The 19353-nt window shown below is 42.0% G+C and overlaps 1 protein-coding gene across 1 annotated transcript; it reads left to right on the forward strand.

Moving 5' to 3' along the window:
- The first annotated feature begins 647 nt into the window (after positions 1 to 647).
- SLC35A1 (solute carrier family 35 member A1) lies at positions 648 to 17638 on the forward strand. The gene is made up of 8 exons (XM_032216893.1): positions 648 to 762; positions 3356 to 3533; positions 6186 to 6345; positions 8025 to 8177; positions 9701 to 9767; positions 11547 to 11723; positions 14692 to 14826; positions 16795 to 17638. Exons 1-8 carry the CDS (start codon positions 747 to 749, stop codon positions 16923 to 16925), a joined length of 1017 nt encoding a protein of 338 aa, XP_032072784.1. The 5' UTR covers positions 648 to 746; the 3' UTR covers positions 16926 to 17638.
- Positions 17639 to 19353: the final 1715 nt, after the last annotated feature.

A 19353-nucleotide genomic window follows, 5' to 3' on the forward strand; every position in this document is an offset into this window, starting at 1 on the left:
AGACATGGACCCAAAGATGCTCCCCCCCCAAAAAAAAGATAACTGGACCTTATTGTTTTTTTCCTTGAAGAAAAAGATCTCCACCATTCAGTCCGCACTGAAGAAGCTTCTTGGATGAGAATCAAAACGTCTTCAAAGAAAAACAAGAAAGTCCGGTTGCCTTTTGAAAAAAAGCACCTTGGGGACAACCATGATCTGGATGACTGAGAATCTCCATATAGAGCAGCGTTTCTCAACCTTGGCAACTTGAAGATGTCTGGACTTCAACTCCCAGAATTCCCCAGCCAGCGAATGCTGGCTGGGGAATTCTGGGAGTTGAAGTCCAGACATCTTCAAGTTGCCAAGGTTGAGAAACACTGATATAGAGACTTAAGAGGAGGATGTCGACTCCCAGCATTCCCCAACCCGCCGGCATGATTTGAAGTCCACCCCATGTCTTAAAGTTGCTCAATTGGGCTAGCTGAAATCTGCCTTGAATATTAAAAATAAGCTTTTCCGGGCGTCCTGTCCCTTTAAGGAACAGCTCTGCCAACACCAATACAAACCCACTTCCTGGAATAGGCGATGGACTCCCTTTGAGGAGCTCCACGGAAAGCTTCGCTCTATTTCTCTTTCCGGCGGCAGCCTCGAAGCGACGCGTACCGGAACGGACCCTCTAGTTGGCTTCTACAGCTCTCTATGGTAAATTGGACTGATCGGCTGGGCGGGCTTATTCGCTCGCCAATTGATTCCTTCTCTTGGCTACTATGGCGCCTCCGAAAGGTAAGCGAAGCGAGCCTCGGATCCTAACGCCCGATCCCGCTGGTGCTCGGATCGCAAAACCAGCTGCTCCGATCGACTCCGCTTTACCACTTGTGCAGAAAGAGAGCGATCCGTTTCACTGGGGCTAATGGTTGGGCATCCCCACGTGCGGGTGGGAGATTCCATAAGGAAAAGGCGGAATTCTAAAGCCCCCCCCCCACCTCCCGGAATGGAACTCGGTCTGATTAGAAGAAGAAGGTGGCTAGTTTAAATAAGGCGCAAGCAGACACCTATTTGTTGCCACCGATTCTGCTGTCTGTGGATAGCTGTTCCGTTGCACTATAACAGGTTTTCCCAACCAAAGCTTTTCAGATGTATTGGACTTTTTTTTAAAAAAAATATGCTGGCTGGGAATGATAGGTTTGGAAGTCCAACAGATGTGGTCCCATGTTGGGAAAATGGTCGGAGTGATTTTGGTTGGAGTATCTGGTACCTTAAGAGCCTTTAGGCACGGAAAAATGCATGCCTTCCCGTCTGTATTGCTAAAATAAATCTTGAGAGCTGTTGAGAGGATAGTGGAAATAATGCTTAATTTGTGCAAGTAATGTCCAGATCTAATGATCTGGATCTAATGCTTCTCCCATTCTTGTTTTCAATCAGTTGTCCTGTTGTCAAGTGTGTGACAAGTGATTTATTTTACATATGAATTGATCAGGCTGAAATAATAGAATAGCAAAGGAACATAGTTTGGAAGCATATGAGCTAACTATGGAATGAAATTATATTTTGCTTAGCAAATCGGATTTGATATTAGAAATTGTAGAAAATGAAGACAGTTTTCACAATGATCTGGACATGTGAAAAAAGTACACAAATTGTTCATTGAACTCAGTTCATTTTGAGAGAACTACAGTATCTCTTGCTTTCAAAGATTTGTGCCACGAGGGTCCCTAATTTAAATGTAGCTGTTCTCTGTATTTCTAATAGTTCCTTGTGGAAGTGGTTCACGTTTTACAGATTCATCCAGTTTTTGGTATGTTCATATGTAGGCTTAATATATATACAGAAAAGTTTTAGTTCACTAAAAGCTTGTTAATAATATGGTCATTTAAAAAAAAACAATTGGCTTTATGAAGTATGCTATAAATATGCAATGCTATTTTGAAGTCAAAGCTAAATTATGATATGGTTACCATTGTCTCTCTGCAATTTTATTTAATCACCTTGCCACGTCGGCACCATGTGTAACACTTTTGCATTCTGTCCTGGTAACAGAATAAACAACACCCTCCCCCCCATATTATGAAAAGTAAGTTTCCTTGTTACTACTCAAAGGAAGAAAAACGTTTAATAGTGCTGTTCATCACCTGGTTGCTGATACTTGCATCTGCTGCAGAACTTAGCCTCACGTGCCACATGTTGAGGCAAATGAGATCTTATCTTTAAAAGATTAGCATAAATTATATGATTACAAAGCGTAACCTTTAATACCTTGGGGAAATATTTACACAAGGTGGAACTCCCTTGAAAGAATAACTGTTTAAGTGACTGAATTTGGGAATACAACGCTGTATTAAAATAATGGTGTGTATGTATGTGTGTGTATGTGTGTGTGTGTATACCCACCCACACACACACACAGAGTGTTGTGGGAATACAAAAAAAGAACGTAGTAAAGCAAAGTCTTCCTTGATAATTAGAGATGGTACCAATTCTAAATCATTACCTGGAACTGTCAGGATTTTTAATTATTAATTTCTTATATAATTATTGAAACAAAATCTGTAGAGAGAAATAAAATTCCAGATTATCCTATCTGAAAAATTGGGTAGAATTAGAGATCTCTTCATGAGATGCTGTGCAGTGAATATCCTCATGTTAATTACTAGAGACATGAGGAGAGCCATTTGCACACTAGGTAGCTAGGTAACCTTGGACTAGTCACTCTTTCTCAACTTGGCCAGAGTCAACAATTACTTAAACTCACCCCCTCCCCAAAGACATGAAGATGTGAGGCTTTTTGCTCCAGGACAGCTCACTTTTACCCACCTTCTTCTTTTGGCATAGAAGTAATAGTGAAGTACAAAATTGCATCCCTCCCAAATAGGCTGTTTAGGTGGGGGATGCCTTGATAATGATCATGAAAAAATAGTGGTTGACATAGGGAAAAGTTGTTTCAGTGCACACTGGGAAACAGACCTGACCAACCTGACCGATTGTTATACATGATGCCTGTGAAGATTTGTGTACCACTCTGTAATGCAGTGTTTCTGAATTCTGGCAGTGCCCAATTTCCAGAATTCCTCAGCCAACTATGGAAATTTAAATTTGCACATCTTAAGATTGCCAAGTTTCAGAAACTCTGCTCTAATGGTTATCAGATATTCCTCTGATATTCCTCTGTAGATGACCAGCTGTCATTGTTGTTGGGGTACCTAGAATTAATTCATATTTACTCTCTGTCTCCCAATCTCCCTCTCTGTATCTTTCTCTCTATCTCTGTATCTCTCTCTCTCTCTGTCTCATCAGGATGATTCATGTGAACTTATTTGTGACTGTTGAAGGTGGTGTTTTAATTCTTATATTTCAAAGAAGGATCCTTTTGCTTTTTCAGAAAATGTCAGCCTACTTTTTAAATTGTACTGCTTGACGGTGATGACCTTAGTGGCTGCAACGTATACAGTAGCATTGCGATACACAAGAACAACCGGAGCAGTTCTGTACTTTTCTTCTACAGCCGTTTGCATTACAGAAGTTATCAAATTATTCCTAAGTTTGGGCATTTTAGCAAAGTAAGTATGAATACTGGTGAGGATAGTCAGATAATACATTTACTTGCTCTTTTCTGAGTTCTTTCTTTTAAAAAAACCCTCCCATACTTCCTTGTTATGATTCATATGTACTATATTAGATTTGCTTCCTTTAACAGATTATTTTCCAAGCAAATAGAAACATTCCGGATTGAGTTTTTGTTCTAGATTTTTTTTTCTCCCAGCAGCTTAATAAATAGGTGTCATCACTCAAATACCTGTTCATTGTTCTGGCTAAAGACCAGGATGTTAGTATGAATTGAATTCTGAAACATGGGAAGAAGTGATTTAGTGCAGGCATGATTTTTGGCAAACATCCAAAAAGATCCTGTATTCTTACAAGAGGGCATTTAAAGATTGGCAGTTTATTCATGCTGTTTGTCCTCAATTATGACTTTCTTAGAGCTTTTGAACAAGGCAAACATAGAGTTCATGTAACCAAAAGAACCTGAAAACAGAAATTTATAACTTTCTGTCCTTATTTAGAGATACTTCAGGGCTGCTGCCTTGAATTTGCTGCATATTGTACTATGCTGCCTTTGTGGCATACATAGACTGCTGGTCATGACAATATTTAGACAATAATTGTTCCCTTGCTTTGATATATTATGCTTAGATACGTCGTACAAATAAACACTCCTGCTTTTCTTTTTCTGTGTGGGCTGAGTTTCTTAAGAAGCCATAATTGAGGAGTCAGCATTGTACTCTCTAGGGATATACATAGGTCAGCAACTTAAATTACCCTCCTTTTTGTCATGGCCATGATGGATGGAGATGATACAGTCTATATGCATTTTGGAGGGCAATTAGTTGGAGAATGCTGGTGTAAAAGATTTATAATGAATTTTATTCATTCCTCAGTTTTATCAGCTATAAGAACATGGTTCCTTCTCCACAGTCTATTCCCTGAAATTACTTTTTTTCCAATTGACTTAGGCAATGAAAGGAATCCTGAATGGGAAAGAAAAATGGCATCCAGATGGGGCTGGTGAAAGAATAGGTCCCACAACTGGCCATGTGTCCCTACTTCTCCTAAAATTGGGCATTTGGCATTGTTATCAAGAGAAAGATATTCTGACACCAAGTCTTAATTATCTCTGAAAAGTTTGAGTTATTCTGAAATCAGAGTTTCAAGAAGTATATTTTTCTAAATATCAAGACACCTTGCATGTTTGCCGCCTTAAGTTACTTATAAAATAAGAAAAGCAGGATAAAAATCTAACAAATGAAATAAATAAATAAAAATAAAACCTTGCTTCTAGGGCATTATGTTTTTTCTTACGTGTGAAAAAGGGAGTGGGGGGTAGCTCTCCTGCTCTTCCCCAACCCTTTCCTGCACAGATAATCAAACTGTACATGATGGAGCAACAGCAAATATGGCTGCCACCATAATGGATGATAATGGGAAAGATGCTTCAGGGCAGGGAAGACCTATTCAGAATTACTGTAAGGCAATCCAAGTCGTCTGACAGGATAGATTAAGAAGTGTCCTGTCCTTTTGTGCTTTCTCAGGAATCATCTGGTTAAAATAAATGCATGTTAGCAAAGTGGGATTCTATCAAGCTCATCTCAGATGGAACTGTTTTCACTGAAACTGCTGGGAAACAACTTTGGCAAAGGGGAAAGTTCTGAGTACAGACCTCTCCAATTTGATTTGATTTGATTTAATGAATTTATAGGCCACCCAATCCCGAAGGACTCCGGGCAGCTTACAGAAATAAATTTTTAAAAAGCGAAGAGTTAAAAACGGAGGAAAACAGATAAAAAAAAAACACATCATGCGCCCAGTCTAGTCGGGGCTGGACTTCGGTCATGAGGTCAACAGCCCCAGGCCTGCTGGAATAGCCAGGTTTTGATAGCCTTTCGGAAGGCCATGAGAGTGGGTAGGGTCCGGATCTCTGGGGGGTAGTTCATTCCATAGGGTCGGAGCAGCTACAGAGAAGGCCCTCCCCCGGGGAGCCACCAGCCGACATTGTCTGGCTGACGGCACCTGGAGAAGGCCCACCCTGTGCGATCTTATCGGCCGTTGGGAGGTGTGCGGCAGAAGACAGTCTCGCAGATATCCGGGTCCTAGGCCATGTAGGGCTTTAAAGGTAATGACCAGCACCTTGAATCGCGCTCGGAGACCGATAGGAAGCCAGTGCAGCTCGCGGAGGATAGGTGTAATGCGAGTGTATCTTGGAACACCCAGTATCGCTCACGCGGCTGCATTCTGGACTAGTTGTAGTCTCCGAACACTTTTCAATGGCCTCTTTCTGGTCAAAGACCGAAAAAGACTCACTTTGAACCTACATAATGCCGCCCTACTATAAGAAGTGGCAGTCCTGGCTTCCTCTAAGCACCATGATGAGCTGATGCCTTGCTGCCTTTCACTGACTAGCAAGATATTATTAAGAGATTATAAGATCATCCACATGATCCCACACAGCTGTTCTTCATGAATAGACCAACTGCTGGTTTTAGAGCTGGCTTATGAGTGCAGTTTCCCCTCCCCCCCGGTTTTTTGTATTTTTTGTAGCTTGTATTCACTTCTATTCTGTCCATTTATAATTCTTAATAAAATTATTTGAAAAAAAAAGAAGTAGTAATAGTCCTATTTCTCCTAAAATATTTTCCTTTTTTTATTTTCCTCAGGGAGACTGGAAGCCTGGGTAAATTGTCAATGTCTTTGAAAGAAAATGTTTTAGGCAGTCCTAAAGAATTATTGAAATTAAGTGTTCCTTCGGTTGTGTATGCTGTTCAGAATAATATGGCCTTCCTGGCTCTCAGCAATTTGGATGCCGCAGTTTATCAGGTAACTTGTGATTGATGTTCAGAAGTTGAATCCTTTGCCATGTCAGCCAGAAGCAGATGTTCACACATATGTTGGTGTCCCAAAAGTGCTTTTCCAAAAGGCAACTGGACTTTTTTTTTTGTTTTTCCTTGAAGATAGCAATAGCAATAGCAATAGCAGTAGACTTATATACCGCTTCATAGGGCTTTCAGCCCTCTCTAAGCGGTTTACAGAGAGTCAGCATATTGCCCCCAACAATCCGGGTCCTCATTTTACCCACCTCGGAAGGATGGAAGGCTGAGTCAACCCTGAGCCGGTGAGATTTGAACCGCTGAACTGCTGATCTAGCAGTAGCCTGTAGTGCTGCATTTAACCACTGCGCCACCTCGGCTCTTTGTTTCGCTTCTCATCCAAGAAGTGAAACGCACTGTCCTGAAACTGAAGAAGCTTCTTGGATGAGAAGTGAAACATCTTCAAGAAACAACAAAGTTCAGTTGCCTTGGAAAAGCACCTTTGGGACAACCATGACCTGGATGACTGAGAATCTCCTTAGATACACATGTGGGTGTTCTTCAGTCAATGGTTGCAGTGTCTAGAGCAGTGATGTCGAACCTGTTTCTTATGGTGTGCTAAAATTGCTATTGCGCATGTGCTATTGCATACGCCCTTGTGCCCATACCAATTCAATCCTCCCCATCCACCTGCGCATGCACGCATGACAAACACCCCCCCCCCCACACACACATGCATGCACGATCCCTCACCAGGCTCCGGAGGCTTTCCTGAATCCTGGTGAGGATGAAAAATGACCCCAGCGAGCCAACCGGAAGTTCGGGAACAAACTTCTGATTTGCCCGTTGTGCTGGTTTTTCGCCCTCCCCAGCCTCTGGAGGCTTTCCTGAACCCTGGGGAGGGCAAAAACGGCCTCCCCCCAGCCCTCTGGAAGGCTGAAAATCAGCTGGACGGTGCATATATGCGCACCGGAGTTGACGGCTAGTGTGCCAACAAATATGGCTCTGTGTGCCACCTGTGGCACGTCCTGCCATAGGTTTGCCATCACAGGTCTAGGGATATCTGGCACACAAGGACAAGGAACAGCAGATGGGTGGTACTATACTTCAACAATTTTTCAGTAAAAATAGTGTACCCTTTTAGCTATATGCTTCCGAAGGAAAAGTCAAGAACGAAAGATAATAGAAATCTTCCATAAGTGAGGTGCTTTAGGTCCTCCATAATTGTGCGAATTTTTGATGTCGTAGGGAGAGAAGTTGGTAACTCAATGGGTTGTCTCAATAGTTTCGTTACTGAAAAATAACAGGGAAAATACAAAACGTTGGAATATGGGGAAGCGAATGATTAGATTTACTACCTGGCATTCAGTGCCATATGCAAAATCAAAGATGACCTGGGTGTGCAATTTTGATTGGTGACAACTATATTTGGCATATAAGTAGAATGCTGCACAGCATGCTGCAAAGAAGCGACAGTAACCGTTGATATAATTGGTCCCTTACTGGTAATCAAAACAATTACATTTAACCATATGCTATTAATAATAGTCTGCGTATCATTTGAATGACACAATAATCACTTTTTCCTTGTCTCTACATTAAAAATTTATTTTTGGAAGACTTTTCGCTGCCCTATAGATGGGATTATTCATCTCTGAAATAAGACATGTCTTAAACCCAATGGTTTAGGTGACATACCAGCTGAAAATCCCCTGCACTGCCTTATGTACTGTCCTGATGCTGAACCGCAGCCTTAGTCGATTGCAGTGGTTCTCAGTCTGTATGCTGTGTGGTGGAGTCACGCTGGTGCAGTGGAAGCCAGCTCAGGCTACTAAAGTTCAGGTAAGCTTTCTCCCTTAAATTTCATTTTTGTTATTTGGAAAAAAAATGACGACTTGTACAAAGAACAGCGGGTTTTTAGGGAATGATGAACTGGAAACCTGTGTTCCATGGTTGAATGTTTAACGGAAGTGCACATGCGTCAAGTTATAGTTTTTGCTTTAATATTTAAACATGGGTAAGTTTCTTTGAGGGGTGCTCCTAGGACAGGGGTGTCAAACTCGCGGCCCCGCAGGCCAGATGCATCACCCGCTGGCCACGCCCACCCCTGGTTTAGCAAAGGGGGAAAACATCACGATATGTTACATGACAATGTGGCGCCATGAGTTTGACACCCCTGTCCTAGGACGAGAGCACGCCACCTTTTCTCAGTAGAGGCCAGCTATCCCCTGCCACAATTTTTATGGGGGCTGAAACGAGGAAAGAGTGATTTCAGAACTTCCGGGAAGTTCTTATATTACTTTCTGTAGCAATTATTTTTCTTTTCTGACCTCCCTCTTTTTGCCTCCACTGTTTCCTTCTTTCTGACTCTCTTTTGCAAGAAAGCGATAAGTGTGAACTAATAGCAAAAGCTTCTGAATTTAGCTTAAGAGTCTAATGAAATAACTTGATCCCAATGCACCCAAAGGTTTCCAATTCCTGTCTGGGATCATAATAAGCTACTTTACGTGTTACATAAATGCAAAATGAGATCTGGTGGGGGGAAAAAACAACAACCCAATTTTGTACATACTTAGTTGGCAATTGGATTCGTTGAACATAATGAGCCGAGGTGGCGCAGTGGTTAGGGTGCAGTACTGCAGGCCATTTTAGCTGACTGTGATCTGCAGTTCAGCAGTTCAAATCTCACCGGCTCAAGGTCGACTCAGCCTTCCATCCTTCCGAGGTGGGTGAAATGAGGACCCGGACTGTGGGGGCAAGTTGCTGAGTCAATTTGCTAAAAAAAAAATTGTAAACTGCTTAGAGAGGGCTGAAAGCCCTATGAAGCGGTATATAAGTCAAATAAATAAATAAATAAATTTGAATAAGATCTACAAAAAAAATATCTTCACATCCACTCTCTATCCAAAATAGCCAATATTTTCATCCAGAATTAGTTTTACAAATTTGTCCTCTATTACTTCTTTAACAGAATTCAGTTAATCCTTCAAAAACACTGGCTGTGTTCTTTGGAAGATAGATTATAGGTAAACGAAATGTTACTTATTTGTCTAATGGTAATGCAAATGACAATAGCCAAAGGACCTAAAGAACAGCAAACCGTACAAAAATAGAAATAAGGTATACCTGTGTGCAGTGATTGAGGTGATTCCCTCCTTTAGTCCAGAAGGATTGGGCACTTGACTTGGTTTTCTTGAGATTATATATTTGCAGCATATCAAATGCTGAAGTTCAACTCATAGGCAAACAGTAGAGGGTTGCCCAAATCTGTTCTGGCTTAATGAATTGGGAGTCCTAAGTTTTGAGAAGTAGTTGTTGCCAATGGAGGAGAAATAAATTAATGTTCTTCTCTATTACATCTTTAGATGGAACAGAATCCACTGCTAGGATTCGGAGCGATAGCAATTGCTGTTATATGTTCAGGATTTGCAGGTAATAATAAAGCACAGAACATTAAGCATGGCGTTGGCTTCTCTGATCACTCTTGCTTCCTATTTCATGCTAGTGCTGTTGCTTAACAGTCATTGGAACTTGAATTTTCACTGCTCAGCAACCAGGTTTTAATGTGCAATGTCACATAATCACATTGCTTAGCGATGACAATCCTGGGGGGGTTTCCATTGCCATTAGGGTCATTAAGTGAGGACTTCAAATGACCAGGACTTGTAACTTCTTCTTGCCAGGTTCAATATGCAACGTCAGTGGAGAAGGCAGAAGAGAAGGTCTCCCACTCCCATTGCTCTCTCCCCTAAGGAGCCATCTATGCACCCCACTGCACTCGCACTCACACCTTGTTGCAGTGCCCAGACCCCACCTGCTGGCACCTGCACTATGTTTGGTTGTAGTCATGCATGACAGTGCCTACTGTACACTGATATATTTGTATGGTGGTGACCATCCACGTGCTTTCTATTTGTAGCATATGGCAGTGCTCAGTTCCTGCCTGACTGCACATGTGTCACATGACAGCGATCTGCCCTGCTGCACTTGCCTCACCCCGCCCACTTGTGCTCCATAGCTCTGACCTGCCTACTGCAAGCTGCCTTAAGGAAAGTCTTGTGTTGATAGGGACTTACGACTTCCTGCCAGCTTCACCATTGACTTCACTTGTTGGAAATTTTAGAATTTAGAATTTAATAGAATTTGTATGCTGCCCAATCCCGTGGGACTCTGGGCGGCTTACAGAGCAAGATAAAAACATTTAAAAATTTAAGACTAAAAATACAGTAGTTAAAATTACACACCATCCATTCTATCTAAGTGGGGCTGGACATTAATCAACAGCCCCAGGCCTGCTGGAACAGCCAGATTTTGGTGGCTTTTCGGAAGGCCGGGAGAGTGGTAACGGTCCGGATCTCTACGGGTAGATCGTTCCACAGGGCCGGCGCAGCTACAGAGAAGGCCCTCCCCCAACGGGCCACCAGCCGGCATTGTCCGGCCGACGGCACTTGGAGGAGGCCCAACCTGTGAGATCTTATTGGTCGTTGGGAGGTATGTGGCAGAAGGCGGTCTCTCAGGTAGCCAGGTCCTAAACCATGTAGGGTTTTAAAAGTAACGACTAGCATCTTGAAACGCGTTCGGAGACCAATAGGGAGCCAGTGCAGCTCGCGGAGGATGGGTGTAACATGGGTGTATCTAGGTACACGCAGTATCGCTCGTGTGGCTGCATTCTGGTCATATGACCACAGGGTGCTGCAGATGTTCATAAATATGAGCCAAGCACATGAAATGTGATCACATGATTGTGGGACGGGATGCAGCAGGCATAGTTTTGAGGACAGGTCATAACTTTTGGGAATTTGTTGTAAACTTGGAACGGTGGTTGAGCAAGGACTACCTGCACTGATCCTCCCCCCCCCTTCCCCAGCCTGTGCATTTTGTTTGCAAAATTTGAAAAAAAAAATACAAAGCCTAGCAAGTTTATCTTGCAGTTTGCTAACTTGGGATGTAGAAATGCATCAAATATTTCTACATCAATGTCACCGATGCAAATATTTGATGCATTTCTATACTGTTCATGGTGGAAGTTATGATTCAGCTAGGCTCCTTATTCTGGCTGTCAGAAAATTAAGGCTTTCAGAAAAATCTATGGACCTCCTGGCTTTGGCAGTTAGCCATAAAAGGCTAATAATCTATTCATCTTTAAAATTGATTGATTGACGTGCTTCTTTTCCAAGGTAACTTGCTGATCTTTTGCTACTTTCCTTTCAGGAGTGTATTTTGAGAAAGTGCTAAAAAGCTCTGATACATCTTTATGGGTGAGGAACATCCAGATGTATCTCTCTGGAATTGCAGTGACATTGCTTGGAGTCTACACAGCCGAAGGAGCTCAAGTACTGGAGAAAGGATTTTTTTATGGCTATACGCCATATGTCTGGTTTGTCATCTGTAAGTACTGGCTTTAACTTGTAATTGTTACAATCTGTTAATAGTTTGTGATGTGTTTGTAGTAATCCTACCTTGTTTTCCCGAAAATAAGACCCGGTCTTAAATTTTCTTTGTCACCAAAAAAGGTACAAGTTTTTATTTTCGGAGGAGGGGGAAAGTCATCCACTGACTCACCGCACTTGCCTGTGTCGCCCCCGGCCTCCTTTTCGCTGTCAGAGGCCTTCAGGAACTTCTTCAGCTTCGGATAGCTGCAGCCAAGCTTCGCACACCTCGACCCATTTCTTCTGCCGCCAGCAAGGCTTTCCTGAAAGCCTCTCTAGCCGATAACAGAGCTCTGGATCGATCTGGATCTCTGTTGTAGGCTAGAGAGGCCTTCAGAAAAGGCCTTTAGGAAAGGCCTCTCTAGTCAATAACAGAGCTGGATCTATCCAGAGCTCTGTTATCGGCTAGAGAGGGTTCAGGAAAGCCGATAACAGAGCTCTGGATTGATCCGGAGCTCTGTTATCCACTAGAAAGGCGCTTTAGGAAATGCCTCTGTAGCCGATAACAGCTCCTGATCCGGAGCTCCGTTATCGGCTAGAAAAGCTTCAGGAAAGGCCTTTAGGAAAGGCCTCTGGATTGATCCAGAGCTCTGTTATCAGCTAGAGAGGCCCTTTAGGAAAGGCCTCTGTAGCCAATTACAGAACTCCAGATTGATCCGAAGCTCTGTATTGGCTAGAGAGTCTTCAGGAAAGGCCTTTAGGAAATCCCTCTGTAGCCAATAACAGCTCCTGATCCGGAGCTCCGTTATCGGCTAGAGAAGCTTCAGGAAAGGCCTTTAGGAAAGGCCTCTGTAGCCGATAACAGAGCTCTGGATTGATCCAGAGCTCTGTTATCAGCTAGAGAGGCCCTTTAGGAAAGGCCTTTGTAGCCGATTACAGAACTCCAGATTGATCCGGAGCTCTGTATCGGCTAGAGAGGCTTCAGGAAAGGCCTTTAGGAAATACCTCTGTAGCCGATATTAGAGCTCCGGATCAATCCTTCAGGAAAGGCGTTTAGGCACAGAGTGCTGCAGGAGGTCAGGGAGGCCAAAAACAGAGGGGGGTGGTGTTGGTGTTCAGGAGGGTCCTTTTTGACCAGCACAGGCCCTGCAGGATGGTCCCTTGATATTTCCAGGCTGAATCCAGCCTGTGGGCCTTGAGTTTGACACCCCTGTTGTAAGCAAATATGTAAAGAGGGGTAACCTTTGGAGAACAGGTACGTGCCTTTCAAAATCACACCATGGCAGAATGCCAAAATTCAATAGTCTGTTTTGGGGAAGATGGAAATAAAATTAAAAGCAGCTGCATCATACATTTGCAAAGCTCAAAGTCCAGTTTCTTATTAACTCTCCTAGTATTCATCAAAAGGTGTATTTTTTTATATTTTTGTTTATTCATGTGGGGATGATCTTGGCAGATAGAAGGCAGAGCCACCGACCAGGCAACAATCAGACAAGTGGCAGCTTAGCCTGCAGAAGAAATCAGGATCAGAAATAAGAAATATGTCTCAGGAAAGACCCTCTCAAAGTTCTTGGACTATAAAGGCAAAAGTGTGGTGACTTTGAGACTTGCAAGATGCTGTTAAAATAACCTTACAATAAAGTTAGAGCTAGTACTTCTGGATGTGCTTCTTTTCTGGACTATCTCGCAAAGCTGACATAAGCTCCAGAAGTGGGTTCCTACCAGTTTGCATCTATTTGGTAGAACCGGTTCGTCAAATCTACCGAACCAGTTAGAAGAGGTTCCACCAGTGGACCCGGAAAGCAGGCCACACCTACAGAAGAGGTTCCAAAAATTTTTTGAAACCCACCACTGGTCCTTGGATATGATTATTCTATACTATCATGCTCATATTTATAAAACTCAGTGCCTCTGTGAAGGGTAAGGACAACTACTGCGTTTGTGGTGCAATCAGAACATTGCGTGTGTTGAAGTTGTTTTAACGCAAATCAAAGATGCCTTTTAAAAACAAGTTGACATCATATCCTTATGCATGCCAGTGCTGTGTGTGAGGTAATTTAAGGTGGTACTGACAAGTGTCATCGGCATCTTCATATCCGGTCACATGGGCGGCAAGCCACTCCCACAAAGGAGGCCGCACCCACAGAGTAGGTTCGAACAATTTTTGAAACCCACCACTGATAAGCTCTATTTTAGTTCTGTTTCTGCCAGTTATCCTATCCTATTGTCTGTGGTGTATGGAGGCTAAGCAATAAAACAAAAAATAAGCCCCCTACTCCCCCGCCCATGCCAATCCATTGTTTAGATTCCAAATCAGGTTGGGTGGTTATGAGGTAAATACCTATCAACTGCAAATATAATCTTCAGACGTGGCCCGACAAAACCGCGCTCTACTAAAGCGCGCCCGATTAAACCACGTCACTGACGTCATCAACAGGGCGACAACAGCGAGCGTGGAGAAAGAAGGGCGCTTTAAATAGCGCTTTGAAAGCAAGCCGATTCAAGTTAAGGTAAGGGTTAGGGTTAGGTTTAGGGTTAGGTTAAGGGTTAGGGTTAGGTTTTGGGTTAGGTTAAGGGTTAGGGTTAGGTTTAGGGTTAGGTTAAGGGTTAGGATTAGGTTTAGCGTTAGGTTTAGTGTTAGGTTAAGGGTTAGGTTTAGGGTTAGGTTTAGGATTAGGTTTAGGGGGTTAGGTTTAGGTTTAGGGGTTAATTTTAGGTTTAGCGTTTACAGCGTGCTTTTTTCTCCGCGCTGTTGTCGCGCTGTGATGACGTCAGCTACCCGGTTTCGTCGAGCGCCCTTTAGTCGAACACAGTTTTGTGGTGGAACCATCTTCAGATGGTGGTACATACTATATTACCCAGTTGTGTTGACACAACTAGTACTCAACAAGAAACTCTCTTGCTCATTCATCCAAATAAATGCTGTAATAGTTCTTTTTACCATGTCAGAATGTATTGTCCTAACCGCATCTCTTTTTTTGCCCTAGTTCTTTCCAGTGTTGGGGGCCTCTACACTTCGGTTGTTGTTAAATATACAGACAACATTCTAAAAGGTTTTTCTGCAGCAGCCGCCATCGTCCTCTCGACGGTTGCATCAGTCATGCTCTTCGGTTTACAAATCAGTAAGTAGCCTTGGACTATTTTGTGCTTTCATTAAATCATTTATGATCCACACTAACATGGGGTAGGTTTCAATCAGTGAGACATTTCCAAAGTTACATGGTTTAAATTGCTGTTTATCTCCAGCTTTATTCTTCTGCTAGCACCATTTATTTATGCAGCTTCACAAAGAAACTAGTCAGATTATCTGGGTCTTGAATTATTTTTTCCAAGGTGATCCCTTCTATAGATCTCTTTCATGTTCAAACATTTTGTCTTTATAATGTATTTGTTATCGTATTTCATTGATTCCACTGAAAAATATTTTTCTGTAAGATTGTTATGAAATGACAAGAGTTACAATACAATAGCAGAGTTGGAAGGGACCTTGGAGGTCTTCTAGTCCAACCCCCTGCCTAGGCAGGAAACCCTATACTGTTTCAGACAAATGGCTATCCAACATCTTCTTAAAGACTTCCAGTGTTGGGGCATTCACAATTTCTGGAGGCAAGCTGTTCCACTGATTAATTGTTCTAACTGTCAGGAAATTTCTCCTCAGTTCTAAGTTGCTTCTCTCTTGATTAGTTTCCACCCATTGCTTCTTGTTCTGCCTTCAAGTGCTTTAGAGAATAGTTTGACTCCCTCTTCTTTGTGGCAGCCCCTGAGATATTGGGGGGGGGGGGTTGTTTCTCATACAGATAGTCCTTGTTTAGCAATCACAATTGGGACCAACAACTCTGTTACTAAGGGAAGCAGACTCTTAAGTAGGAAATTAGATGACCATGCATTCCTTTTCCCCCCTTTGGAATGCTCACCCTGGTATTGGGATAATTAAACAGAAGAGAATTCATGTTTAGATTTACATTCATTGGCAAGGAAGAGATTACAAGAGAGTTAGCAGGCACACAATGGGGAATACAGATTGAAAACAATGCACTGGTGCCCGCAGGCATGAGCATGTTGTGCAAACAGCTCAGTGTAGTCCCTATTGTGTGTTTGCCTACTCTCTTGTAATCCCTTCCTCTCCAATCTCTACAAGGGAGGAGAAAAAGAATAACAACAGGTTAGGCACAGGACAACACTTACTGACTGCAGTGGTGATCACATAACTGATAGATGCTGTCAATGTCATAAATGTGGGCATTGGCCATGAAATTATTTTTTCGACACCATCATAATTTTGAATAGTCACTGAATGAGGCAGTTGTTAAGCCAGGACTACCTGTATAAGCAAGCTGAATCTTAATATTGCAGTCATGAAGTGAAGGTGAATGTGAAGAATTTTCCAATCTTCTTAAGGTTTCAGTCATACTTAAATTTAAGATGAAGTTGGCACTTAACAGAGGTACCTTGGTACTTGCCTTTTATTGGCTCTGAGAGGTGCAATGAATACTAAAAAGGACGAGTAGTAAACAAACCGTGTGACTTTATCACATGACCCTTTGTTTCAGCCAGGAAGGACTTCCGTGTAAACAAACCGTGTGACTTTATCACATGACCCTTTGTTTCAGCCAGGAAGGACTTCCTGTCCCTTTTCCTATGCCAGCAACCTTCCCAGCATGGTTGATTTCCCATCTGCCCTCTGTGGCTATCTGCTGCTTCCTTTTTCAGAGATCTTCCCAGCATGGTTTACTTCCTGTCCACTCTCTGTATCTGCCTCCCACTTCCTTTTTCAGTGTGTCAAGTACTCAACGATGAGTACTAGGACAACATTTTTATGTCAAAATGCTTTGAGTATCAAATTTGATGAGCTTTGAAACAGTTGAGTATTGAGGTACCCCTGTATTTACTAATATCATGCCTCTCCCAGAGAAGCTGTAAAATGGAAGTAGATTGTAGCAAGATACGAAAACTATTTTCCAGCAGTGAAACACAACCAATAAAACATTTGGAGAATTCATAATCTAAAGCTGCAAACCAGACTTTTTATTTCCAGTGATGAGGCTGTGATCAGCACACTTTCAACGGTGCATTTTCTTTTTCCCTTCCAGCTATAACTTTCTCTCTGGGCGCTCTGCTTGTCTGTGTTTCAATATATCTGTATGGATTGCCTCGACAAGATACAACGAAAATCCAGCCAGCAGAAACAAAAACGTCAAAAGGAAATCTTAGTAATGTGTGATGTCTGTCTTCATGAAGAATAGAAAAGGCAATACAAAATAAAAAGAGACAGTTTGTATGCCTGTCCCCACCCCGGATTTTCTTTTTGAATGAAATCCTTCAATTCCAATTCATGGAAAGCTTCTGATGGGACCGAAAATGAAGCTGGTTATTCATTGGGTGAAAATAGACACTGAAGGAAGATTCTTCGCTAATCTGTAGAATCTCACTTTTCCTTATAAACTTTGGTCTTTTACTATTGAAGATGCCTTGTGTGGAAAAGAAGGAATGGAAGGCACCCTTACACATAAATAGGGAGATGGTCATGGAATTTTCTCCTGTGTTGTAACATTTTATGTAGGCTTTGTTGCCGGAAATGCTTGTGGTTGCAAGGATAAGGATAAAAGGATAATTCAAATTTAAAAGTCTTTTTCTCCATGGATACCTGACATGAAGATCTAGCCAAATGCTACACTCCTTTTACAATCAAAATCATAATTGCAATAGGAAAAACAAAGTTGTGAGATAGAAGAATGCTGTTGCTGGAGCTTTAAAACTGAAAATGGTAATTTATTTTTTAATATCCCCAGGATCGCTACTTTTTGAAAAACCACAAGGAAGGAAAAAAAATACTGTGATTTCTTTTAAGAATTTTCTATTGTAAAAGGGAAGGGGATAGAGCACTGTACATATATTTACTCCTGCATTGAATTAACTGATAAATACATACATACATTCTTGTGCAGTATGGCTAGTGTGTGCATTGTTACGGTTTGTTTGTTTTTAAAAAAAAGACATTTGATTAAATACATTTTAGAGAAAGGGAACAAACCCTATTGATTAAATATCATTTAGGTTTATATTTACTGATTTTTCTCAACTCACTTTTCTACTGGAATCGTTAGAGGTAAATATTTTTAAAGCTTTTAGCAGGTTTTCTAAAACGAGGTTTTAAGAAATGAAAAGGCATGATTTCTATAAATGGAGTTGTTACGGAGGGAACCAATCAAACTAAGGCTTATAGAGTCTGATAAATCAGATGTCAAGAAGGGATTTTTAACCTTAAAGCCAGCAAGTGTAATGCATGATTTCTGTAAATGGAGTTGTTACAGAGGGAACCAATCAAACTAAGGCTTATAGAGTCTGATAAATCAGATGTCAAGAAGTGATTTTCAACCTTAAAGCCAGCAAGTGTAACTACTTCCAATTTTGTCATGAACACAGCTTAAGAGTTGTTCTTTTTTTTTAAGGCTGTCTTGAGTCTAAATGAAATGATTGGTCTTATTTTGCCCAGAATTTGGAGGAAGTCATTGTGATATTGTAAACGTGCCTCACCCAACTTTTGGGGAGGGAAGGGAAAATCTTAAGACAAAACCTTTGGACAACAACTGAATACGAAAGGGGGGAAAAACGTAACATGGAAGGTAGATTTTGAATACCATCTGCTGATGCTGTATACAGGTAGTCCTCAACTTATAACCATTTGTTTAATGACTGTTCGAAGATACAGTAGCACAGAGAAAAGTGACCTGACTGTTCATTGCAGCATCCCTGTGGTCCACATGATCAAAATTTGGGATGCTTAGCAACTGGCATGTATTTATGACGGTTGCAGTGTCCCGTGGTCATGTGATCACCTTTTGCTGACCTCTTGACAAGCAAAGTCAATGGGGAAGCCAGATTCACTTAACAACCATGCTACTAGCTTAACAAATGCAGTGATCCACTTAACAATTGTGGCAAAGGAGGTCGGAAAAATGGTGCAAAACCTACTTAACCCACTCTTGCTTAGCAATGGAAATTTTGGGCTCAGTTGGGACCGTAAGTCAAGGACTACCTGTAGTTATTTATAGGGCATTTGGAAGAAAAAGGACAACAGAACATGGGAATAAGTGCAGACAAACCACATGTGGAAGCCCTGTTTGCAGAGATTATTGGGAGAAAATACCGGTAAGTAGAAGTTACTGTCATTAGCCATTACTCTCCACAGAGAAGAAACTTCATCGTAAACCTTTTATTTGTTCTGCACCTCTGTACTTTTTTCTGTATTGTCGTAAGAAAAAGTACAATTGTAAACCTCATAGCGGATGCTTTATTTTTACAGTGGAAATAGTATGGAGACATTTTTTTTCTGGGAATAGAGGTAGCACAGTTTCGCAGGACACACCTCACAATCAGATTCTTTTTGGGAGATTAGTGTCGAGGTTTTCTACAAACGTTTCACCCCGCATCTCCATGTAGGCCTCTTTCACAGGTCGGGGGGGCAGGGGAGAGAGGGGCGGTACCATGCAAGCAGCCGGCAAGCACTCACGCGCAACTCCCTTTGTGCAACTGGCATTCATGCGCAATCACAGAAATGGAGCACACGTGCACATGCTCGCCCACTGCTCGTGCAGTTGCAAACAGCTCACAGCCCACTGGTGGGCAGTGACCCAGAGGTGAGGGACCTC

Source organism: Thamnophis elegans, chromosome 4 (genome assembly GCF_009769535.1).
Source record: "Thamnophis elegans isolate rThaEle1 chromosome 4, rThaEle1.pri, whole genome shotgun sequence".
Lineage (NCBI taxonomy): Eukaryota > Metazoa > Chordata > Lepidosauria > Squamata > Colubridae > Thamnophis > Thamnophis elegans.